The sequence below is a fragment of the Nesoenas mayeri genome (genome assembly GCF_963082525.1).
Source record: "Nesoenas mayeri genome assembly, chromosome: 9".
In the NCBI taxonomy this organism is placed as follows: domain Eukaryota; kingdom Metazoa; phylum Chordata; class Aves; order Columbiformes; family Columbidae; genus Nesoenas; species Nesoenas mayeri.
The window spans coordinates 25,542,311-25,568,249 of record NC_137557.1 but is presented as its reverse complement, the minus strand read 5'-3'; the positions used below and the strand labels follow the sequence as shown (position 1 = coordinate 25,568,249).

Below are 25,939 nucleotides of genomic sequence, written 5' to 3'. Positions count from 1 at the left end.
TTTCTTTGTTTTGTAACATGTGATCCCTTAGGTAGAAGAGGACCTGTTGGACCCACTGGACCTATGGGAAGATCTCCTGATAGTGCTTCTCCTGGTCCTCCAGGTGATCAAGGACCACCTGGTTTAAATGGCATCAGAGGTATTAAAATGAAAAATACCCAATTTGATCATGGAAAAAGCCCCTGAAGCTACTAGGAGTAACTGGATTGCTGTTTATGGAACAATGGATAAAAGTGCATAGGGGAACAAAGAAACCAATCAATACCTCAGTGAATACACAGAGAAGTGGAGAGATCACCAGAGCAAGAATAAAATAGAGATCTCCAGATTTAGTTTTCTGGCCTGTATGCTAATTCTGTGCAAGTCCTGCTGCTACAACATATCTCAATTTCAACACAAATAAGATCCCTGGCCTGTCTTCCTTGCAAGAAGGATAAAAGATGTTGTCCAGAGGCCTGCCATTGTTGGTAAACCCACAAAAAGCTTTCCAATCTAAATCCAGTCCTGGGAAAGCTAAAGCTGGCAACTCTTTTGTAAGCATGTATGTAGACCTCACTTCTGTTACAAACAGGGGTTGTGAAGGGATCCAGTCAACTCCTATCGATTTGGGTCCTCAAATGGAGCTCTTGCAAGTTGTTCTGGCCCCTTACATCAAGTATTACCTGAACCAGTCCTTACTTCCTATTATGAAACAGGGTAGGGAGATTGGATGTGTAAGCAACACTGTAATAAATATAGAGTAACAGCGTCTCAACACCCATAACATTAACTTGCTGCCTTCTACATGCACAAATCTACGGGGGATTTGGGAGCTATTCCTATTATTGTCTTCCTTACAATGCCTTGGACAAAGGCTATTGCTAATATTTCCAAAGACATGCAAGGGCTGTCCTACATCCCAGGGAGAAAACCCAAAAGCAAAAAAGCCAGTGGAACATGGCTATTTTTAGAAGTTTAGGCTTTGTTCATATATTAAAAATATGAAATATAATAAAGTTATTTTACCATAGGTCAGCCTGGCAATCCTGGTCCTCCCGGAGAGACTGTCTTTGTGCGAGGAGATCCAGGTGATATTGGTATTCGAGGGACACCAGGTAACCCTGGGCAGCGAGGGCAACAAGGAGCCAGAGGTTTTCCAGGGAACCAAGGAAGAAGAGGTCTACAGGGTATGGTCTGAGATGACTTTAACAAGCACATGTACTTACAGCCAGTCCTTAGCAACTGATCCTTGTGTACAGTGGATTGCCCTTGGAGACTGAGCCAGGCAGGAGGGGTAGGCTGGACATTGCACACCTCCAGATAAGATAGGGCTGGGGTAGAAGGTCAGAGTAGAGCCAGAGTCACATGTACTGCTTCCAACAGCTTCTTGGAAGACTCCCCTTCGAAACTGAGAATGAGGCAGTAAAAGTGTTGAATCTGCCAGATAAAGCAAACCTTGACCTCTCTGCAGAAGGCTTGAGAAACTATGAAAGATGCAGATGTGTTTCAACTGACAGTCTCACTTCTGCCTCACATCAATAGCATTGTGCTTTCAACAGATTCTTTAGTTTGAAAACAGGGATTTAGATACCCAGCTTCTTCCACACACTGCAGAGAACTCCTGCCTACAATAATCCCTTCCAATCTCTAGAAAAAGTCCTGAATTTTAATTCATTTCAAGACCAGGGAGAGAAGAAGAAAATGTGCATTTCTTTCTGGAAGACAACAAGACCCAAGCTGTCCCAAGAATTTTTTCTTACTCAAGCAGCCAAGACTTCATCTTATTCATATATTCACTTTCCCACAATACAATCACATGTAATTGCACAACTGTTTTCTTTCCAGGTCCTATGGGAATCCATGGCCCACAGGGTCCACCTGGTGCTATAGGACAACCAGGAGACCAAGGCTTTCAAGGAAAACCTGGTCCCAGAGGTCCCACAGGTACTTATGAACCTCACTCAATTGTAATCATGATCTTTCTGTTCATATATAATCTTAATGTTTACCTGCATACAGGCAATTTGAACAATCTCAGGAAAAAACACAACTGATGACTCGTGTAGAAATTTCTGAACCATGTACTTGTTTCTAATGTCACTTCATGTAGATGATTTGAGTTCTCATTTTATTCTTTACTCTAATTTACATGCCTGAAACTTGTTTCTACGTGCACCACAATGGCCACAATCTGCTTTCCATTTTTCAAATCCTTCAGGTTTCATAGGTAAGTTCATGACTCAATTATTGTTCTTTTCACATGGGCTTCCTTCTGTATAGATACATTCCATTCTTATTAGAAGCTATTCTTGGTTTGGCTGCTAGGACTGGTAGATGCTGCTAAATCAACATAGTTCTAATAGATTTTTCATATCAGTAGCTAGCACTTCTAAGCAGACCAACATCATGATAATGCTACACTGAGAAGTCTCATGCTTTGAGGTCAAACTTGTGAAATACTTTTGTTTCAAATAATCATTTCGTGTTTTAGCTGTCACACAAGATGCTTTCTACTCAAAAAACTTAGCAAAAGTTTGTATCCTAACACTGGATTAGTAAAACACTGAACCCTTAATCTGACTAAATTGATCTGATTCTGCTTTTATTCCAAAATGCAAATAGCCAATGGCTCCCAATCACTTTCAATATATAAAATGTGCCCATTTTTTTAAATTATTATTATAATTATTTTAAATGGATATTGTGTGCTAGCTTCCTTGGCCTGCTTATTGACGGTTTTGCAGCCAAAGAATAGGCAAAATACTGTGAATGTTCACGTGTGCTAAGGTGCTCACGCTGAAATTGGGCAGAGTTTAGGCGTTAACTCAAATCAGTTTGGGGCACATTAATACAGAAATTGTACATCAAATATCTGAAACATAGCATCTAGCATACACACATGCACTTGCTAACACATGCTTGCCGTGCTATTAAAATGCCATGCTAAAAGACCAAGAGTAAAATTAGAAGCAGTGAGACTCAATAATTCAAGATTTTAAAATACTTAAAGTATACACTTGAATACCAAAACCAGCTAACAGTTATGTTGATTTTTCACATGGGAGATATTAGCCAATCTTTTGTCAAATTTTGTTTCCTATTACACATTCCAGGTGACGCTGGTGAACCAGGAAAAATAGATGATTCATGCTCTGCAGTCCCAGGGCCTCCTGGGGACGCAGGACAAAGAGGACACGATGGCTCTGTAGGATTACCAGGGCCAATAGGCCACCCTGGACCCCAAGGTAAGTTTGTGTTTTGGATGTCTAGTTTAGCTATTTTGACAACAAATTGAAAATGGTCAGAGCATCAGTGTTACTTCTCCATGTTTTACCCTGTCTCTTCCCCTTAAAGACTTATTAACAGTCTCCAGAAGCATGTCGTGGGCTGGTTAATGCTGAGGAGGGTGAATCAGTGTAACCAAATGAGGTGACATGCGCTTGCCTGCACCGCGTTTCCTTTCTCTGGGCCAGGGAAGGCAGAAGCATCCTGCACTGTGGAGAAAACAATTCTTCAAACAGTATTTGTCCTTTTTACCAACCAATGAAAAAGCAATGCCTCAAACCTCTTCTATGGTTTAGACAGGTTATATTTGGAGGATGTTAAAATACACATGCTTTAAAATTTAGCAATAATGAATCACAAAGCTCTATTAACTGAAATCCTAAAGGATACGGAAGTCAGAGACTTGGCTACAATAGCACTTTTTATCTGTTGGAACATGAAAAAGTTACCACAAAAGAAAACTGGCCAAAGAGACTAGAAATAAAGTGATGAAAGACTGAAACATTCTTCTGATAAAGAAAACAAGGGCAATGCTGGTCCTGATGATTCCAACAGAGCAGCCACCTTCACGGAAACACAGCGTAGCACGTCTGCATATTGCCCTCAGTTTAGGTTGTGCCTAAAGGTGATATATTTAGTTTAGATAGTGGAATCGCTCATATGGTTTTAGATATTTCCTACTTGGGAAACCAAAGTTTGTTGTGGTGGCTGCACTGGACATGCTATGTCTCCAGAGAGAAAAATCTGTGATTTTCTCCCTGCAGTACTCATTCCCCTCATGAAAGTGAGCATGAGGCAATTTTCAGTGAACTATCTGGTTTTACAGATCTTAATTGATTTGTCAACTAAAAGTTGTTTCTGGGGTTGAATTGCTGTGTTTGCAATATATACAGCATTAGAGCAGTTTCTATAAAACCCAATGATACAACGATACATACTTGCACTGGTTTTATAAAAGAAACACTTAGTAATGCTTTTCCTTTCATTAAGATAGCAGAATTCAATTTTTTTTTTCCCAGCTTAGAAGGCATACAGGAGGTTTTACTGGCAAAAGAAAAGTGTATTACTAAAACTTCAGTGTACTTGAGCTTTGGCAAAATAGCTGTGCTACCAACTTTGAAAAGCTGTTAAATTGTTTTGACTGGTTTAGATTTTCAGAATGAATCTAGTAACAATTAGCATGAGGAAGTTTTGAATGTTGTGAGACAACCTTGAATTACTCAGTCTGCAGGTTAAGTAGCAAAATTTGCAAGGAATGAAGCAAACCATTAATGGAAACAACTGTGGTGCCAGAGAAACATACTCATGTGTGAGCTTTTTTAACAAAAGAGGTAAAACAATGCTGAGGGCATTAATACTTGACAAGTATAACTTTGTTCAATTCCAGTTATGTTTAGAGCAGCGAGTGAATGGGACCATTGCTGTCTGTGCCCTGTATATGAGATGTCTCTTTTACTGTCATGGCCACACCTCATTATCTGTTTGTATAAAAATGCACATACATATGAAAATCATAGAAAGGTGAGGCCTTCAGGAGCCTAAAATGTCTTTACCCTTCCCCACTGGATGTAGTCCTGTTCTGCAGTCCCTCCCTGTTCTGTAGGTACTCCAATGCATACATTACTGCGCAGGAAGTTCAGTACACATTTAAAGACTTTGCTGAATTGGGTCTTAAAAGATGAAGGACTGGCACAGGATGAGTTATAACTCATTACATGGTACAGATGGTACTGATGGAAATTCTTCAAGAGGCTTTGTCACGATAATATTTGTTAGTGGTTTGATTTCTGCTGTAAATCACACAAGTTCTATAGGGAGGACATAAAACCTTTCCAGCAGTTGCTGTTGCTGAAGTTGCACCTCTGAGCTACTACTGTGGTCACAAAGTGAAGCTGTAAATACAATTCCCAGCAAAGAGCATTTCTGTATCTTTCTGTCCCAAAGCGTCATTTCTTGGTGCTGTCAGATCCGCTGACTGGCCCTTTACATGCTGCGGATGTTTGGACAATCTATAACCTTTAAATGGAGCCATATAAACAGAAAGTGCATACTTCGTATTTATCTAGGAAGAAAAGGTGAAGAAGGGTCATGTGGCCTGCCAGGTCAGGATGGCTTACCAGGGGCACCGGGACCGCCAGGTGACCAGGGGAATGTAGGAGAGCAAGGGTACACTGGGCCACAAGGTAAGAATGGAACGTGACTTTGTGGGGAAGAGAAGTGTGAGATGACTTATAGACTAAGCTGTACTCCCCCCGGTTCACACGTGGATACATCCATCTCTAGCCTGATATACCGTGACACTTCTTTACCCCTCCCAATTCAAGCACTGATGTGACATTTGTGAGTGATTTTATAATACATAAAAGACCTATTGGAAGAGAATTTATCTCAGCATCCATTATTGACCAGAAAGGCAAATAACCACACACGCTTAAACACCATATGTCAATAGGTATGCATTTCTGAGTCAGAGCTAATGGAGCAGCTATGTGAATAATTAAAATTGTATTTTAACTGTGCCTGCTGTTTAATAAATTAATGATTTAATACATACATGAGGAAAGGGCATCGACTGTTACTGAAGGGATGCAAATTCAGTCCAGACAAGTCACCCTAGTAGGTTTGGGAAATCATTGCCCACCTCAGATCATTTCTCAGTCCGTAGAGCACAGGGCAGAGGCACAACAGAAAAGCCAACTGGCAAGCACTCAGTGGCAATCTAGCTCATTGCTCTCCCAGCAGAAGGGTAAGATGAGGCTACTGCTGGTTTTATTGCTCGTGGTAAGCTGTGAAGTTGTATTATACTCAGTCAGAAACTCCTTACTGAACACTTAAATATAGTAAAAGAGAAAAGTTCACACTAGCTATGTGTTCATACAAGTAAATTCCTTTTACCTTTTCTCCTATATATAAGGTCCACCTGGCCAGACTGGCATCCCAGGACCACCAGGCCCTCATGTTAGATCTGCGAGTGGATTCTTGCTCATCCTGCACAGTCAGTCAGACAGAGAACCACTCTGTCCACAGGGGATGCCAAAATTATGGACTGGCTATAGTCTGCTGTACCTGGAAGGACAAGAGAAAGCTCATAATCAAGACCTTGGTATGTATTGTGGTATATAACTGCGCTCTCGTTAAGTTCTAATACAGTGTGATCTATACAATGAAAAGTCAAATGGAGCACACTATAGGATCCTCACTTATTTTCTACAGACTCAAAACTAACTTACACTGATCACAATGAAATTGGTTATGCTGCCCTATTATGCGACCCGTTTAAAATGGCTTTTTCCTGCTATGCAGTTGAATGAAAAGTTTCTCTAAGTAATTTAGAATAGAGGCTGCAGAGGTGAGTGGCTTGTTTCACTCACCCTGGCCACTCAAGTAGGGCTGTCTTCCAACTCACTGGTGAGATTTTCCTAGGTCAGGAATCTCATTTGGCTACTCTGAAATAGCTCCCTGGAGGGTCTTCTCCTTTTTACTGTAGAGGCAACTTGGGAAATAGAGCTGGTTAAGTAGATGGTTACAGTTCAATAATATATATAAGCTTTACAAATAAAATTACGGAAGATGCATGCAGCAGAATCAGTCAGCAGCTGGTTTTTTTTGGAAAAGACAGCGTCAAATTTCTCCTAAAGACAGCTCCTTTTGGTGTCTTAGGTCACTTCTTCTACTGTTCCAACTAAAATTAGCTGTCTAAAAAAGCAACCTGACTTGCAGTGTGAGGAACTGATTGGCTCCAATTTGCACAGAAGAAATTTCCTGAATTCTTGTTATCTCATTATACAAGAAGCAGAGAAGCCTCCTAGGAGGAAAGATCAAGGACCTAATAAGCTGGACAAAAAAGATATGCTTAAAAGAGTATCAAGAAGAGAGATTTTAGTACAGCAGTGTTGTTCTGAAATGTTTTCACTATTGGGCATTCCCCAGGAGAGCCAGCTGGGAAGAGAACACCTTGTAACAGTAGTGAAAATACAATTCAAAGAAAAGTCAGTCCTTGTTTCCTGTAACCAGTGTATTCTTTTTGCAGGCATTTTCCTTACTCAAGCCACTCCAGATCTGAATAGAAAATTACCAGTGACAAACAAAACTGGCTTCTGTATAGAAATGTCACATGTCTTTAAAGAAGGCATTAGGGTTTTGAGGCATTACAGAAATAACAAATCATGCACAAAGTTCAAGGCAGAACATATATGCAGTGATTATTATTGTTAACTAAATAGGTCATCACAAAACTGTTCTGAGGTCAGTTCTAGGAGAAGAATTTCACCTCTGAAGTATGTACTAGTCCTTAATTCCCACTAATGTCTGCCTGATGAGAATTTTGCAGGATTTGCTCTGCAAAATCCCTCAATCCTTTTATTTCACTTTGAGAATCTGTGAGACCTTTCTGGAAGGCCATAGAACAGCTCCTGAGACTCACCTTAACGCACTGGTACAACTGCTTGTCACACTTCACAAAATTTTCCTATGTACGAGCATTGGCATTTGGTTTCTCACTGCTCCTAATGAGTTCGTAAGTAGCTTATCTCCCTTTAAACCAGCCACCACCTCTTGCCTAATTTATTTTTCAGTGTTTGCACAGCTAAGAAATTTGTTATCATAACTGTTTCCCATGGTGACAAACTACATCATGTTTAAATACCGGATTGTGACACAAATATTATTGATCAAAGGAAGATACTTGATATTAAAAAAAGTTCGTTTTCAATAGAACTAGCCATTTTGGTAAAGAGCCTGGGAGGTTTAAGATCTGTGAATAACTCCTGTTACATACGTTTATGGCAACATTGGCCAGAATACTGTTCTCAACTTACCTAGAAAGAAGTGGAGTAATTCGCATCATTTGTTATTATTTTCAGGTCTGGCAGGATCTTGTCTTCCCGTATTTAACACCATGCCCTTTGCTTACTGTAACATCAACCAAGTTTGTTACTATGCCAGTCGAAATGATAAGTCTTACTGGTTGTCCAGTGCCGCTCCTTTGCCGATGACGCCCCTTTCTGAAGAAGAAATCCAGCCATACATCAGCAGATGTGCCGTGTGCGAGGCCCCGGCTCAGGCGGTGGCCGTTCACAGCCAGGATCAGTCAATTCCTCCCTGCCCGCTCAACTGGAGAAGCCTTTGGATAGGATATTCTTTTTTGATGGTAAGAGTCCGGGCACATGATCATATATAGAAGTTGCTTTCATACAGTGTTTCATGTTCCAAAGGTTCAAGTATTTTTAGCTCCGAAAAGTAAACTATCCAATGTCTTGCAAACATGAAAAAGGAAAGTTCACAAAAAGAAACAAGATGAGGCTTAGTTCCAAACTGCAGAACCTGGCTGTAGTTATACAGACTGAAGTCATAGACTTACGCTACACATTTCTTAAAATTACAAAGATTTTGCTTGCTTGCTTTTAATAAACAGTGGGATTTTAACGCACGAAGACACACTTTTCAGAATTAGAGATCCTGGTCTTTTTAATGCCATCCTCTAGTTATATTTACCCTAGTTTAGACAACAGCATTGTTCAGAATCCACCTGGGTTACTGTTTTCTTCAGTTGATAAATACCAGAAAAATAAGTGAGCTGCTCTAGACTTTTGAGATTAACCCGTTACAGAGCGTATTCAGATTTTCTCCAGCAAAGACAACTTACTCCAATTTAAGACCACCAAAAATAGTGCAGTTAAAAGCAAATCAAGTCAGAAAATGACAGATTAATGTAATTCACCTATTTTTCATGCACAGTTATCAAGTTCTTTCATTGTTCTTTCCAGCACACTGGATCTGGTGATCAGGGTGGTGGACAGTCTCTGATGTCACCTGGAAGTTGCCTAGAAGACTTCAGATCAGCACCATTCATTGAATGCCAGGGCCAGCGGGGAACGTGTCAGTTCTTTGCTAACGAATACAGTTTCTGGCTAACAACAGTGATGCCCGAGCTGCAGTTTGCATCAGCCCCCCTGTCAGGAACTCTTAAAGAAGGACAAGAGCAGAGGAAAAAGATCAGTAGATGCCAGGTATGCCTGAGGCATGGCTAACAAGCAAAGAAAAACCTGCTGGAGGGGGACTTGCATAAAGATGAACAATGTGCTACAGGTTTAAACAGTATTTAATATCTGAATATATTTGAAGGTGTGCAGCACTGTTCTTCTTGTTTGAATGGATACACAAGACAGAGATGAAGGATCTGTTGAGCCTCACCCACCCATGTACACACATCTACAGGTAGTAAATCTACCGTTAACAACTTAATTCAAAAAAATGAAATTCCGGCACATTGGAGCCTTCTGCCACAATATACAGGTAACAAGGTGAGCATGGAGGGTTGAATCAAGTCAAGAATACCAAGGAAACCACACACGCTGTGCAAGATGATGGACTTCCTGTTAGAAATGGCATTTATAACAAGAAAAGTATGTGCATTTATATGTTATATTATAAATATTTATCCTTATAGGTACAGATGTGCAAACATAGAAATGTCTTAAAGCCCTAGAGCTGGATTTCCCAAGCTAAAGAAACTCACACATGCTGTTTCTGAGGGAAGGGGAAAATGTAATTGTTAAAAAACCTCATAATAATAACTATGAAGATCCAAGTCTTTTACCACTGCAGGACTGAACCAAACTACAAAAGAACTGTTACTTGGGCTTTCATAAGCAAAAAGTTCCAAATCCATTTAACAGCAGTTTATGTAAGAAAATAAAATTAGCTGAGATAACAACTCCTTAAAAAGCTATATTTACATTTGCAATCAATTTCTTAGAGCAGTTAAATTAAATCAAGCTCCAATCCAAGCAGCTGAAGAAACAAAGCAGGTTCTAATATTAATTGTAAAGAAATAGTAGCATGGTGGTAAAATGGGTGAACTTATCCAAGTGATGATGTTAAGAAATGTTATGACAATTGTCTAAACTTGAAGCCAATGCATTTTCTTCATTTTTTGCCTTTTTTTTATTTTTATAGACCACCAAAAAAGAAAGAACCATCAGCTTTAAGATCTTTAAGGAATCATAGCTCTAGAAATGTTTTTCATGTTTTAAAGCATTGATTGTTAAAATGTTTATAAGCTAAAGCACAAATCACCTCTTTAAAATGTTAAACACATATATACCTCTTTTATTCAGCTATAAACCCAGAGCTATTAAATGCATATTTGAATTATGGCTAAACTACTGAAAACATTTTGAAAATGGAGAACTCATCACATGCAGAAGGGTCACAAATGCTCCTTTTACCACTTCAATAAGCTACATTTTACTAGAACGGAATAAGATGTTTTTTCCAGCGCTGTTAATTTCAATTTGTGTTCACCAAGAAAGGTGCCCCCAGCAAAAGGATTTTCAGGGCAACATCCACGTCCAAGAATCCTAATTCAAAGAAAACTCCCTCTGAAGCCATCACGAGTACAACAGGCTGATCAGCCAATTTAAAAGTTGGATACCCAGACTCAAAGAGCAGGAAGGAGACATTCCAGTCTCAGCCGGGGGAAAATAAAACAGTCAGAGGGTAAGTCCATTCGAGTGGAAATACATCAGACTGCGCAACTTCCTTCTGGCAAAACCAGGCTCACCTTGCTGATGTGCTGTGCCTCCTTGGTGGTCAACTAACCCCCCTGCTCTTCACCTGGGAGAGGGTCAAGAGTCCTCCTGGGGCATGTCCCAGTCCCCACCTGTCTTGGGGAACATTTCCCATCTGGTCCCACAGGACAGGATGCACCTCTCGGTTCCCTCCTTGGTGATCCCAGCTGCACGCTGGGCACCAGCCATGCCACAGGAGCTTCTGAGGAGGCACCAATCCCCGCCGTTCAACAAGGTGAAAGAATGTAATCCTGTCCTGCTTCAGACAGCATCCCACACACAGGCAAGAGCAGCTTTCCAGATTGAAGTAAAAACCAGCAGCGACTCTCTGAGGTGCTGAGTAGCTTAAGAGGAGACTCCTGTGCGAAGAAAGCAGCCTGTGAAGGGGAGGACCGGGCCTTAGTCAGCTGCTCTTTGAGGTGTGCAAACTCTGCTTCCAAAAAGGCCACAAGTAAAACCACAACGGGCTGGCAGCTTCCACTGGTGTTCACAGCAGACAAATACCCACCTTCCTCAGGTCATGTCCCCGTTCCCTCAGTGGATTCAGGTAATTCCACGTGAACGTCTCATGAGCTTTTCCTGACAGTACTCACCAGCTCCTTGTGACTCATTTGCAGCCTCTTTTCAGGTTAGAAACTCTCTGGAGAAAGGCAGTTGCTTTGCTGGGAATATTTACAGCATAGCTCTTGGTACTAACTGCACTTAGGTAAACAGTACAGAAGTCCTTATACACTATGTTATTGCAAGCTTTGTCATAATAGGACAAAAATAACATGGAATAAAATGGGATTTTGGAATTGAATCTGCGTTCATCTCAACTTGAGCAAGTACGCAGAAAAATTTTAAAAACGTGTGATAGCTGATAATCTAAATAAGTCACTTCATGGCACTTTACCATCTTGCTTGGTTGGTTTAAAAAAAATCATGTAAAACAGTTGGGTTTTCCTATTATTTTGATACAAAGGTTTTGCACCTGTGCCAGTTACATTTTAATATATTCTATAAGAACATACGGTACAGGAGCTGCCACTGATAGAATATCTAGTAGGTGGGCAAATTCCTGTTTCATGCATAGCTGACTCTAAGGCCTTTGTCAGAAATACTATGCTATTATAATCCAAAATAAAATAGCAGATAAATTGCTTAATGTTATAAAGCAACTAATACCAAAGTATAAAGCAGTATATGCTTTAATTCTGTAATCATGTGTCCAGTGACTCTAAGCAGAAAATAATTGCTAAATTATTCATATGGGACCTAATTATGATATTATGTTGAAAAGGAATTGCTGGACAAAATGAAAACAGAAAGTTTGACTCTTGCACACCAGATATTTTGAAGTTTTATCAGACGTTGCTGAATCACATTTTGTACTCATGTAAATGAAAGATTCTTGCCCAAACCACTTGAGTTACATTGTTAACACAATGGTTGCGTCTCTCTCTTTAGGGACAACATGATCCACCTGTTAACTGGGCAAAAGAATACACAATAGCCTTCTCAGCTGTAGAACTGGGTACTTAGTTACTGAGTTTAAAATAGAGTCAGCAAACAAGTCATTCCGTAGTTAATACTGCAGCGATTTAGGAGCCGTTCCTTGACTTGTTCCACGGGGAAGGAAAACATGGACACACCAAGTGACTTAGCGATGGCTCTTATAGGTCCTGAAAGGAACAGTTTGGTGACAGACCCAATCCAACATTCTCCACTAAGGCAAGAACATTTACTGCTTACCTGCTCAACAGCCCTGAACAGAGCTTTGTTTAACCTGCTCCAAAAAGACTAAAGAAGGAAATGCCAGAATATCCCCAGCCTACTAGAAAAGTTCACTATATACATGTTTAGAAACCTTTTGCTTACGTGCATTTTGCTGCAAATTAGCCCAATTTCTTCTTGCCAGTGGACAAAAGAGATGGAGGCTCACTGTTCACATGCAGCAGAAGACGGCTATCATATGTATGCTCAATCTTTACTAAACCAAGTGCTTCACCATTCTGAGTACATCATGTAAACAGAAATACCCAAACCATATTAAATTTGCATGGCAAATGGTCTTTCTCCAATTTTCACAGTTTCCGAAAGAGCAAATGGATGTCAGTATTTATTACAAGATTTAGACTTTTTAGAAAGCATGATATTCCTTTAGAAAAGAGTTCTACAACGGAAAGCTCAGAATCATTATAACATTTCCTTGCCTTCAGAAAACTGGTAACAAATACAGAAAACACATTTATTTTTAATATACATAGGAAACAATTAGTGGCTTATAATAAAACCATAGAACGACTGCGTTCTTCATGTTGCACGCTCCTTCAAGAAGCTACAGCACATAAACACGAGTATGTCAGCCAGCTGCTTTGTTCAAGTGTGATTCACACTTAGTCATTCAGTGCTAAGTGAAAACTGTTACAATTCAGTCATAGAATCAGAAATGAAAATGAACTGCAACACCTATTCCCATCACATGACAAATGCAGCTGTGCCTCAGCTGTTTTTTAAGCCATTCATTCAAGTTTCACTCAGATTTGCTGTGCATTTTTCAGACATTGTACACCTATTGAGTTCCCTGGTCCAGATACAAGCAGGAGGTTTAAAGGTTTGACAGTTGTTAATTCTTGTCTTTAACAGTATATACACTTAGCATGTGTGGGTGTCATAATTAAAGAGAAGAACAGATAACAAGTTACTTTTGTCCTGCAGGCATTTCCAATCATGTAATTATTACAGAGTAGAAAAGTCATTTTGCCTTCATTTGGTCAGAATAACTATCTTGGACTAACAATGCTCACAGCTGGTTTGCTCTATCATCTGCAATTTAAGCTTCTTAATGTACATGTAAAAATAAAAACTAAGTCATCTGCCATAACGCCTGTTGATACAAAGACTTCACCTCTATCAGGTACGGCCTCTTTCTTCTTTTCTGTTTTTGTAGCATAAGAGCTAACAAAACCAAGACTTTCTTGGCTCAATTAAAATAAGTCTTCTGGCAAGGTCTGTTTTAATACAGAATTTCCTTCTCTCCCCAGACACATCACCATTCCATGGACTTCTATATGGATCACTAATTTAATGAACCAACATTTAGGCTGTTTTTTCCTTAGCTGCATATATGCAGTATGAATAAATATTATCTAATGATAAGAGTTAAATTCTCCCTTTCAAACAAAACCAAACAACTCAAAGGCAAAACTCTGAAGTGGCCAGTCCCCTCACTGCCTCCTACTACACTCTTTAACCAACAGAGTTGTTGAAGTGATTTTAAGGTGCGTGTGAAATTAAATAAGGTGGCATTAGTCAAGCTTTTTAAACATGGACCATGAAATTCTGATGTTGATTTTCAGCACACAAGCAAACCTTGTTTGAAAGGGAACCATGGAAAACAAAGCTTCAGGCTTAATGAGTTCCCTGAAAGGAGGAACAGAAGCAACATGACCCCCTTACCCCACAAACACTTCTCCCTGCACCAAGATGTCAATGTAAGTGGGGCAGGACAGATTTTGATCTTGTTTGCAGCCTCTGTTGAGACACTGTTTCCACCTACACTCATCCAGCACAATTCCTCCCACTGTAGTGTGGAACACACACGAATACCGTTTTCTCGGTATTTCAAAGGGCATTTTATCTCCCGTTAGAAGTGGTACTGCCAGGAAAAAAAGCAAGAACATGTAATTTGCTTGTGCACAAAACAGAAGAGGGAAAGGACTTGCAAAAGTTAAACAGCCAGTTCTTTCACCACATCTTAATTCTGGACTGTGAGAAACTCCTTTCTATCAGCAGTAATGTTAGGTCATTCAACCATTAAATTTCAAGAATGTGCCTGTTAACAAGTCTGCTGATTAAGATTAATGACAGGGGTGGAATTTCTTACATGGTACCTGATCACAGAGTTTAGAAAAAGTATGAAAAACTCACAGGAAATCACAGCTCCTGCAACAAAGGAATCAAACTTCAGATGCTAAAATAGTTCATGCAAAACAACGTCTTCTTAAAGAACCCTCACTGTACCGCAGAGCCATTCGGGCAGCACACAGTGCCAGAGAACGCGCAACGCGGGACACTCGGCTGCGGGATGGCCCTTGGGTTTTGTCCCTGAAGAGATAAAGTGCAGCAGAGCATTTGTGAGGAACGCACCGGCAGCTCACACCCACCTTCATCGGAGCTCGGAAACACGAACCAATGGATTGGTAACAATCCTACTAAGGAATCATCCTGTTAATAAACTTACCAAGCAGCAGAACTTTCCAATAGTCCAAACCCAAAACATCCACTAAATTAAAAAGAAACAAAATGAGTCTCACCATAATCTATCAAGACCCTTGGTATCACGAGTCTTCGTTTCTGACAACAGGGTGGCCGCTCAGTAATTTAAAATATATGCCTTATTAATTACTAAAACAAAAACCAGTTTTAAAGGTAAAAAAAAAATGTTTATTTCAATTTTGTATACAAAAAAGCTGAACAATTAGTACTGACATTTTTGGTGAATATTTAAAGGCAAGGATCTCTAACCTCACTTTACAAAAACAAGTGCTTTTAAAACTGTAATAATTATTTTTTATAATTTTACTTAAGTATATTTTTCAACCGACTCGTGGCTAATCCAGTGGTTTTAAAGAATTAAAATAACAGAGCTTAACAGGCACAGCAAGTTACTCTGAAACTTTTGACCAGAGCACTAGAAGATGAGTCAGAGGAAACAACGATACTTCCTCCTCATTTACACATAATTAGCACTGAGACAAATATGCAAACTGTATGCACTTTTTTGATACTTCTTTTTACTGGGCATAGAAAAGGTAGCCGGCTATAAAATGATCTGCTGGTTTTCTGTGTGCAGGAGCAATAGAATAAAACAACCAAGGACACAACAAAAATTAGTGTTCCTTATGTACAAAGTGTCTTAGAATCCAGAAAACGCTTTGCGGAATATTCACAGTGTTCTTACACCACCTGAACGAGCGTGTCCCAAGTCACGTTGCAGTTGTGTCTGCTGGCACTCAGAAGCTTGAGCCCCACAGCTGGTGTAACAACCTTGTGCTGCTTCTTGGCACAGAAACAACAGCAGGTGTAAGGAGGTTGGTAAAAGTGTGATTGGCACAGGACAGGAAGAACTGCTTGTGCATTTTTCAGCCAACAACAGCTTCCCCTGCTCACATCAGTGACAACCAGAAGGTGAACTCTCTATTTAAAGAGCATAGTCAAAAACTTAGTTCCAGGATTTTTTTCCATATGAAAAATACAGGACTATGTTTTTACATTCAAACTATAACTCCGTAGAGAAGTTGACTTCATAAAGCACAGACTGGTGACCACATGTACCTGAAAATAAACCATTAAATTGCTCATCCTACTGCTCTATTAAATCAGTGCTGAGGAGATTCCAACAGTTCTGTGCCAAAAGCCAATCATCAAATTGTTCTTGTGCAACCACACCCCTCCAGGACTGAAAAAGTTATGGAATAGCATCCCAAATTTCAGAAGAATCTCTTCTATTATGAGGAAAAAAGGCCTGAGCAATGAGTAATTTCTCAGAGTGACACCAGAACTAAAAGCCTTCAGGTTTACTATTTAATGCCACTGAATAGGCAGATGTGCCACCAGCAGGACAGCCTCTGGGTGACAAGCGGCGAGTGGAGGGTCCATCCAAAGCGGCAGCTGAGCTCTCTGGTCTCCTGTCGAGTGTTCCAGAGCCGGGTAGAGAAACCTCTTCTAGAAAAGGAAGGATTCAAGGCAGCCTGTGCTGAGGTGACATCTCCACAGGATGGATGTCAAATGAGACATGGACAGAGAAACAGCAGAACTTCAAAAGTTTCATGAACAGCACATACCTAACACCATTTCCAAGCCTTCTTAAGAAGTGAAACAGAGGCTTTAAAGAAGTATAAGTTATTAAATAAATATATTCTTTATATGGCATATCCACCTCCCCTTCAACAAAACTAACAAGTTATTGCAACTCCACAAAGGGAAGCATTTTTTGAATTAAAATATCAATATTAGAAAGGTTTTAGGAAATCATAAGTAGTTACAACTCTGTTTTCTCACATACAAGCTCTAGGGAAAATGGGATGTTTTAAGGAAGACTGCAACACCGAAGGTCGTATTAAATAATCTCTTAGGATAAGGCCAGCTGCACCTGCTTTTCACACGGTTTGGAAGAGCTTAAGCCCAGACTCATCTGATCGAGGTGCTGTCATCAAAGCAATCTTTTCAAGTGGCATTTCACATGCCAACCCCAAACCCAGTTGGTCACCACAGACAAAGGAAGGTTATAAACAGAGCAAGGTTTCTAAGGAAAAATTGCATAGGTTTAAAGTCCTATAGAAAATTTAAAGTTGTTTTCCATCTGTGCGGGATGAAGAAAACCTGTTGTCTGAGAATATCCACGGTCAAAAATCCAAGGAGTTCTTGAAGTTACACAAAAGAACTTAAGGAAAAACAACAACAAAAAGAAGCCAGTTTGGTAAAACCATCAGTCTTCTGCCATATTTAAGGTGCATTAAGATGGCCAAAGATCACATTTTGATTCCTATCTCACACTTTTTATGCAAGTCCCAACTTGGAGCATGAATTCAGAAAACCCTCTGCGGTTTTGCAACTAGCAGTAAACAAAAAAAAGGAAAAGGGACTACAAATGAATCTGCACATTACAAATATATTTACAAATATTTTGATAACTTCGAATAGCACTTCACTTCAGCATCTGCCAACTTCATCGTCTCTCAAACCTACGAAGCCTGTGCCTTCTTATTTCCTCTTCTGAACGGCGCTCAGGTGGAAACCAAAAACCATAGGGTCGCCGCTCATTATTATACGTTGCTCCACCAAAATCTACAAGACACAAAGAAAAACAACTGTTACTTTGCTCTGCAATATGAGCAAAATGCATGTATGTCCTGTAATCCAAAGGATCACAACCAAAAGGAAACTAACGAGTTGAATGTTTTTAATTCTGATGGTTCCAGGGCAATCACAACTTCCAGCAACTGCTTTTGAAGCCACTGAAAAACAACCTACCACCACCAAACGAACAAACCGCAAGCAAAAGAACACCCAAATATCTAACAAGTATTAACCTGGGAGGTTACATTTCTCACGATTCCTACTTTATACAGTGTATTGTTAAACCCTTTACATGTCCTCAGTTGTTACTTCTGGCAAAACAAGCATTTGGTTTTGCATCTCAGACTGCAAAACTCATGTATATATTTAAATTATCCTTTTACCCAAATTAGTTCCCTGACACTTTTTTTTTTTCCAATTATGATGGGAATATTAATGAAATAACACTTGATCTAACCAAAATATGTCCAAGCCAGTGTTCAGACATGGTAGTTAGGCCACTGCTACAACTGGAATAGCACCTGGACACCTGTGCAAAAAAGAAACATGATCTTTTCAGCACATCAGCAAAAACGTCAAGACTAATGGATTTTAAGATTGTATTTGAAGTATTTTAAATACTTCAATAACATTTGATGATAGACAAATCCAAAGGATGTAGCACAAAAATGTGAGAACACAACTCTAACCATTACACAGCATGAAGTTCATTTTATGGTGAACTAGAACTGTGTTCTGTGAATGTGGAAGACTGAGCCCCCCACACCTGCCCTGTCACTCTGTGCCTGTGGCTTGGGTTGGGTTTGGTTATTTTTTGTGTAAGTTTACAATTATAGGGCTTTGGAGCAAAACAAGAAAATCACTGTAATTGCAACTAGTTTAAATAAACCTGTATTAGTGTAATACAGGTAAAGCTTTAATGATCTTAAGCATTTTAATCCACGTGTTAAATAAAAATGCTTATCGTGCCTAAAATACTTGGTGTAGTTAAGCATGACAGTACATTAGTCTGAATGTACAGCCCCCACAGGCATATTAAGCACCGCCGCAAAGGTGAGCCAGCACGCAAAACCACAAATGGGGTTAACCACAGCCAGCCTGAAATGAAGGTGACAACACCGATCCTCCTTCCTTTTTACCATTTCCCCCCACCATGAACGAGCACGTGCCTCTCAGCTGAGGAAACAGAGGAGCGTTCTCCAAGCAGCTATGTTTGATGCACATGGAACTGGAAGAAGGAAACCGGAGGGCAGGGAGCAGCTGGAGTCAAACGCCCAGGGTTGCTGCAGCTCTTTCATACCTTCCACCCAATTAGCAGTCAAGGCTTAAGGTTAGTGTAACCAACTACATCCTGATTTATTGAGCTGTACAGAGGTTCCTAAGGGAAGGCAGTGCAAGTACAACACAATTTTTCCTCCTCTCATACCTTAGAAGGACCAGGAGGCTCCTAGAAAGAGCACAGAAACACCCCCAGCAGCCTTTCCACTGTTCTGTGTTGCACTAGAAGCCAGACAGGAACTACAGTTGAAGAAAAGCTACAAAATAGCAAATCTGCTTTTATTCCCTCATTTTCCCCTCTACAAAATGCGGACGTGCTATACAGTCTGACAGATTTGGCTTTTAGCACTTACCACTCTCCATTTTTTGTCCTACTCAGCTCCAAACAGAGCACATTTCATAACCTACACTATTGTTTCTAACACTGCCCTTCAAGTTTATGTCCATGCATGAAATAATTTTGTCATGATATGAAGCAAGCTGTTATTCCTGGTGCTGGTGCTGATATTCTTCATCCACAGACTTGCACACAAACTGGTGAAGAAGAGAAATACCAGTCTAATTACTGTTTCTGTGCTGTGCTTTGGAATGGCTGACAAAGAGAAAATCATCAAATTAGCAGGAAATTAGTTGTGGCTGCTGAAGTCAGAATGAAAATAACATGCAATGAATCCGGATACAGCTGGATTGTTAGAAGAGCACATGACAATCTTGAACACAGTGTCTCTCATTTTTAAAAGAAGAGATGATAAAATTGAGAAACACACACCATGCCCTCCAAAAGGCCTGGTAATTTGTTTTGTTAAAAGAAGAGATGACTAAGACTAAATATGGGTCTCTTAATCCCTTCCTACATGAGGATTTTAGAATTTGTTTTAATCATGCCTCTAAGTCTCATCTTTGCTGTATCCGTATCACCAAAATAATGAACTTTTGTTCAAGTGAAAAAGTTGTTAACAGGACATTGGTAACGTGCATAGAGACCATCGGTCTTGTTCAGTTTCTCAGGGCTGGTGATTGCCCAGCTCTCTAGTCTGTCCCAACCTCTTTGGAAGACCTTGCCCGTTCTGCCATTATCTGGGATACAAAACTTATTGTGAACAAAGACATTACATTTGTATAAGTCAACTTCCTCCCAGCTTTTATCCCTCTGACGTGAGCACTACATTGTGAAGTTCAACTAATTTTCTGCTTTGCTCCCTCCTCCTCTTGCAGAGTTATATATTAATTTGTATTTTCCTTTGACTATTCCCTTTGTTTGTTCTCAATCGAGTTTCCTAAGACAACTAAACTGGTCTTCTTTCTTGAGGTTTGGTGCTAGAAGGGCCATTAAGAAATGACAATTTTTAACAGCTTCTGCCCTCATGTATCAATTATTGCCTCTTGAGCTCACGCTCCGCAAGAGATTTTACACTTTGGTTTATTCAGTCAACTTGTTCATCTAAAGAAATAAAGTGGAAAATGAAAATGAAGTCTATATTAATCTTCAAATAACTGAATAAAGTGCTACCTAGTGAGCCTTAGTAACTCCAAAAATCCCAAATACCATCAGGATGGCAAATGATTTTGGCAAATTGTTTAAATACAAACAGTAATTTCTTTATTGAATAAGGCAAATTTGCTTTGTTTTGCTATTTATAACTGCTGTTAAAAGTATCCTGAAACCTAACTGAATATTTACTTTTTCAACTAAATTCTAATTTTCATCCCAATGTTGCTTCACATGAAGTTGATTTTAAAATTACTAAATAAACTTATTACTCATCCTTTATAGTATCATTGGTCGTAGCAATCTGTTTGAAAACTGACTAAATGTAAGTTGAAGCTATGTAATAAAAAGTCCCCAGTTACGCTGGTCTGGATCACCATTTTTCCCCCTTTAAAAAACACATTTGAAATTAGATTTAAGTCATGTCAGGTCCATCAAACGCAGGTGCTACCACAGGATATAAACGGTTCTACATCATCCTCTGCCGAGTCACTGAAAGGCTTAACAAGTGCCGACATTCAGGGCCATCTTGCAATGCTCTGTGAGCCACATGTGAAACACCCAGCCGAGGCTGGTGCCTAATAAACCCTTCACAGAAAGGATCACATCTGTCTGTACTTAAGCTTGGTACATGTAACTGCTCGCAGAACTTCTTGAGCTAATGAAACTAAGACTTTGTTGATCAGAGCTGGCTCGTGTCCAAGCAGCTTTCAGGGCAAGCTGAGCTTGCTCCTGTCTGTCTACAAGATTGCACAGTCACATTAGATGGACTACAAAAGACAAAATTGTCCTATGTATTCCTTCAGAGCATAATCCTAAAACCTACTGCTGCAGACTTCAACAGGGAATCTATGTAACGCCCAAAATAATTATCAATGTAAATGCAAGGTAGAGACTCCAGACAGAAAACAAAGTATAGAAGAGAAGCAAACCAGAACATAGATGGCCTTAGAACCACAAGGATGCAGCCACAGTGTTGGCCAATAAGACATAATATGGAGATATATATAGTTTTCTTGAAACTACTAGAAATTTATTCAGAAAGATTCAGAACATAATTTTTAAGATAGTCCCAATTAACAAAATGTAAACTACATTCAGTCTATAGAATTAATCCAATGATAAAACAAGAGTTAAAATAGTAAATCATGGGTAAATCCAAGATTTGGAACATTCATTGATCTTAGTTTACCACTAGCAGCATCCCCAAAGTAAGCTTGTTAACGTTCATAAGAATCTTAATATACATATAATTACATATGGCAAACAAGCCCTTTGCTTGTCTCAGACTGCATTTCTGCTTGCCTAACAACGTGCCCAACAAAAAAGCAACTCTAAACAATGCCCGACTCCCAGTGCCAGGACTGGGGACACTAACGCAGACGGGAGCTGCTCCATTCCAACCACCGCGCTCTCCACAGGGGAACAAAGTCCTGTGATGCAGCCCCCACACAGCTGCTGCTGATGGTGCCCACAGCTGGGGGGCAGAACTGCCTGTTCTCCAGCAGGGGGACCCTGACAAACCCACTGGGAAAGGAACAACCTTTGTTCCTTTATGAAAAAGCTCAAGGTACCAAGGGGCGGGGGAAAAATCCAGATACCTCTGAAGTCAACGATTCCCATTTCTGTCACTACACCTTGGATCAAAATACCAAGAACAGCACCCACCTCCATAGGCAAACTATGCTTTTATAATGGATGTAGTGCGAATATAAGAAAAACGTCTCTAGCTACCATCAAAGATTCAACTATTTATTTAATAAAGCATTTTCTTCCTATTTTGTCTTTGGCAGTTGAAACTTTGCAAGAAGGAAGCCATCCAAAGGAAAGCTGCATGGGCAGCACTTTCTAGAACGCTTGCAAAAATCGCAAATGATTTTCTCAAAAAAAAAATCAGCATACTGTATACATTTTAGCATGAAAATCTGAATAAATACTTTGTATCAGTACTATATACTTTTAAAATGCAAACAAAATTAATCATTATGGAAATTCTTACATCAAAATCTTTTGTAGCAACTATCAGAACCCAAGCACAACTATGTCCCTGTCAATGCGTTGCCTAAAGATCAAAGGAAGTTAACTCGTCAGGCAGTGCTTCCAAAAAGCATGTGATGGAATGACAGATGAAGAAGAAGCCATCACCTTCCGAACGTTAAATATGGAATACAGTAACCTCAGCACCGTGCTACAATCCAGGGCAAATCAGGGTGAAGCAAATAATACCAAGACAAAACAGAGCAAAAGAGTCTTGAAATATACACTGTACAAGGGGGTCAAACTATGTCTGAAATTACATTCTAAGCTACTCCCAGTGTACAAGTCAATATTATCATTGAAGTGAAAAATCATGAAAAAAAGAAGTGCAAGCACTTTATCAGCCATGCGGAATGAAGCCCTGTTTCTGAATTAATAGCATCTGCCTTTTAATCCCTGTAACAGGTAGCTCAGGAACACTGCGCCCAAGTAAGCCCGGAACTACAGGCAATACTGTCTGTGATGACAAACAGGACTTCTTCAGGAAAGGCAAACGAGAGAAACGGGAACATAGTCTCAGCCATTCGCATAACCAACTTTTATATAAATGTACATTGGGTCGATAAAAAGTTTCTGCTAATGATATTTCAACAGAACACAGGTCTTCCAATTTACTAATAAACAGCTGAACTAGTTTTCCTCTGTATGTAGTTCTTCTGTATGCAGAAGTGTTTCAAAGGCAAGAGAAAGAGCTTGCACAGGGAGCTCCTGAGTAATGGACAAAACACAGAAAAGAATTCAAACTACTAAAGAGCATCACTAGCAGTTTGCACAACGTTTTTCTGGTGTTGATTTGTCCATCAAATCACTCTCTTAGTACATTTTTCCTCAGACATCTGCAGGAATGCTCTCCACACACTATTCCTGAAAGTAGATTGTGCCTCTACTAGAACGCCACATTGTCTGTATTGATTCACATATAATAACAATAAACCTAAAGGTAGGAGAAATGACATAAGATGTGTAGCGCTAAGGACAAGAGGAAGAGACAGTGGAAACAAAGGAGAAACTCATTTCCCCAGTTATGCTAATCTACGCAATTTAAAAAGTTAAGCACAATGATCAAGTACCCCATGTATCTTCTTGAACCAAGCACAATTAGTCCTAAACTATTATCTGCACTTTAGTATCTGAGCCAAGTTAGCATTGCTTTAAAAAAAATAAACCAATCAAATACCACAAACAACAAAACTCTCACTAAAATGCTCCAAACTTAAGACATGAGTGCAGTTTTTTTAAGCACAAAGCTTAAGCATAGTTCTTTAAAGAACTATTATTTATACCATGGTATTTCACAGGTGCTAATTGGTTGTGGTTCCATTTTAAGAAATAAGCTCATGGTGAAAGGCTTAGTAGTGCTTTGTTTTGTCTTATTTTTATGGCCATTATCAAGAGAATCAGGACATTTTGGGTTCTAATCTTCAGTAAACCTGATTTATCCTACATTAGTCACTATTTTTATGAAGCAACAGAAGGAAGAATATTGCTATGCAGTCATTAAATATTTGTAACAGAACTCTGGATAACACTCAGCGAACATTTATAATAGAATTCTGGATATGCTTCTCGTTGCACAGAAATTAAAAATGTACTGATTTGGATTTGGCAAATTCCATAGATAACTAGCAAAAAGTTCAGACTCAGTAAAACAAAAATGGGAACCCTTCAAAATGCAAAGAACAGGTGAGCCGAACGCCTAGATATTTCCATACTATTGCATATGTACCTATGACTAGCCCATACTTGGCCATCTAAAAACTTGAAGAGGATGGTGAGGTTGTTTTTGTCTTAAATTGGAACTAAGGAAATGCATATAGAGAGTTTCATTATAAAATATAAGAGGAATATCTATAAGTAGACTTACAGGTATTTCTCTTTAATCACAGATTATAGACTATCGTGTATGTGTTTAAAAAAGAGGAAAACTCCTTAGTGCAGAGACACAAGCTCGCAAAGGATTCTCACCATGACACGATCAAAACAGACACTTCCAAGTTCAACTCGCAGAAAATCCCAACACCCACCACAACAAAAATCCCAACCCACATCCCACACTAATCAAGATACTTCTGAGCACAACAGCAAGTAAACAATGGAGAAGAGCTACGGCATTACTGGGGTTACATTAAGGAAAGTTGCTCATACTAGTATTAAACAAAAATGGCAGCCATAGATATTAACATAACAGCGAAATCATATTGTTTAAATATCAAAAGCTTTGATCTCTTAAATCCAAAATTATTTTCCTGACTTAACTAAACGAAGAATTATTGCAACTTGTAACCAAGAGAGAATTATGAGAATAGGAATGAAATTTTTGTACAAACTCCCACTGCTTTGGGGAAAAAAACACCCAACAATACTGTTTGAACTGATTTTTGTTTGAGGCAACGTATCTAAAACTGGGAATGAAAGAATATAAATAACAGTTCCTTTTAGTAAATGGACCTAAATCATTATGACAGTCTTAAACATGACGCTTAAATAAATCCCATAAACAAGCCTAGTCATTTCTTTGGTTGCATTAGATACCTATTATAATTATGATGTAAGAAATGTTCAGGATATAGCATTAGAGCGGCAGTTCAGGAATGCCTGAATGCACAATAAGCAGCAATTCAGTACCTGTATGGTGGGTTTAGATCACACATGTACAGGAATATAGAAGAGTAATTAAATTTAATGTCTGTTTTAACAAAAATTAGTTTTGAGTCGTGGACAACAACTGATCCCAGGAAACTGTACTATGCCACTGACTCCGGTAATAGCTTTAGTAGGATACTAACACTGCGATTTACAACAATGCATCAACATTCCAAATCCGTGATGGGACATTATGGGAGCTAAAAACCCTAATAACTGCATTTGAAAAAAAAAAATACATCAAAATTACGACAACACTTTTTTGTCCAAGGAATGGAGCAATTGTGGATGGTTTAAACCTCATGGATGGAAAAGAAAAAACAAAGCTATTAATAAGGTAAGAGCACCCTACATTTTTTATTGTGGTACCTGTTATTATATCCATTTAGCTATCTCTTTCAAATTATTTTACGTCATTTTTAGTCATGTCACCTGCTTTATCAGCCCCGTAATTGCGAGCAACTGCAAATGTTATTCTTTAGGGAAAAATGTATTGTGTTCAAAGGACAGTGATCACTCAAGCTAATTATTTTTCAAACTAACTGACAGGAAGAATATCCTAATTGCTTGTTAGCACAGTGAATTTCATCTCATCCTTTCTGTAACTAAAACAGGTATGATCAATTACATGCTCTATATTACTTTCTTTGTGAAATAAGGCATCTGCCTATAGGCAAGCTTCACTTTTAAGCAGGCTGTTTAAGGAACTATTTTATGAATTCATCTCTAAAGCCTTGCTTTTCCAAACTGAAGCGCTCCAGCAGGCAGGAGAAAGGGGCGCAAAATTAGACCACTGAAAATAAGATCTATGTAG

The 25,939-nt window shown here is 39.3% G+C and overlaps 2 protein-coding genes across 6 annotated transcripts in view; one reads left to right on the top strand and one right to left on the bottom strand.

Moving 5' to 3' along the window:
- Window positions 1–9,293, top strand: part of COL4A4 (collagen type IV alpha 4 chain) — a gene marked incomplete at both ends in the record, with an annotated part of 63,185 nt that extends 53,892 nt beyond the window's left edge. The window contains 8 exons of the mRNA XM_080350115.1: window positions 32–139; window positions 1,011–1,166; window positions 1,825–1,923; window positions 3,093–3,224; window positions 5,331–5,447; window positions 6,179–6,367; window positions 8,127–8,413; window positions 9,030–9,293. Of these exons, the coding sequence (XP_080206241.1) occupies window positions 32–139; window positions 1,011–1,166; window positions 1,825–1,923; window positions 3,093–3,224; window positions 5,331–5,447; window positions 6,179–6,367; window positions 8,127–8,413; window positions 9,030–9,293 (1,352 nt within the window). The remainder of the gene's footprint in view (window positions 1–31; window positions 140–1,010; window positions 1,167–1,824; window positions 1,924–3,092; window positions 3,225–5,330; window positions 5,448–6,178; window positions 6,368–8,126; window positions 8,414–9,029) is intronic.
- Window positions 9,294–15,275: 5,982 nt separating this feature from the next.
- The window catches only part of RHBDD1 (rhomboid domain containing 1), a 28,071-nt gene continuing 17,407 nt past the window's right edge, over window positions 15,276–25,939 (bottom strand). For all 5 annotated transcript variants that reach the window (XM_080350042.1, XM_080350041.1, XM_080350044.1 and 2 more), the window contains exon 7: window positions 15,276–17,666. In XM_080350042.1, the coding sequence (XP_080206168.1) occupies window positions 17,548–17,666 (119 nt within the window). In that variant the 3' untranslated portion in view covers window positions 15,276–17,547. The remainder of the gene's footprint in view (window positions 17,667–25,939) is intronic.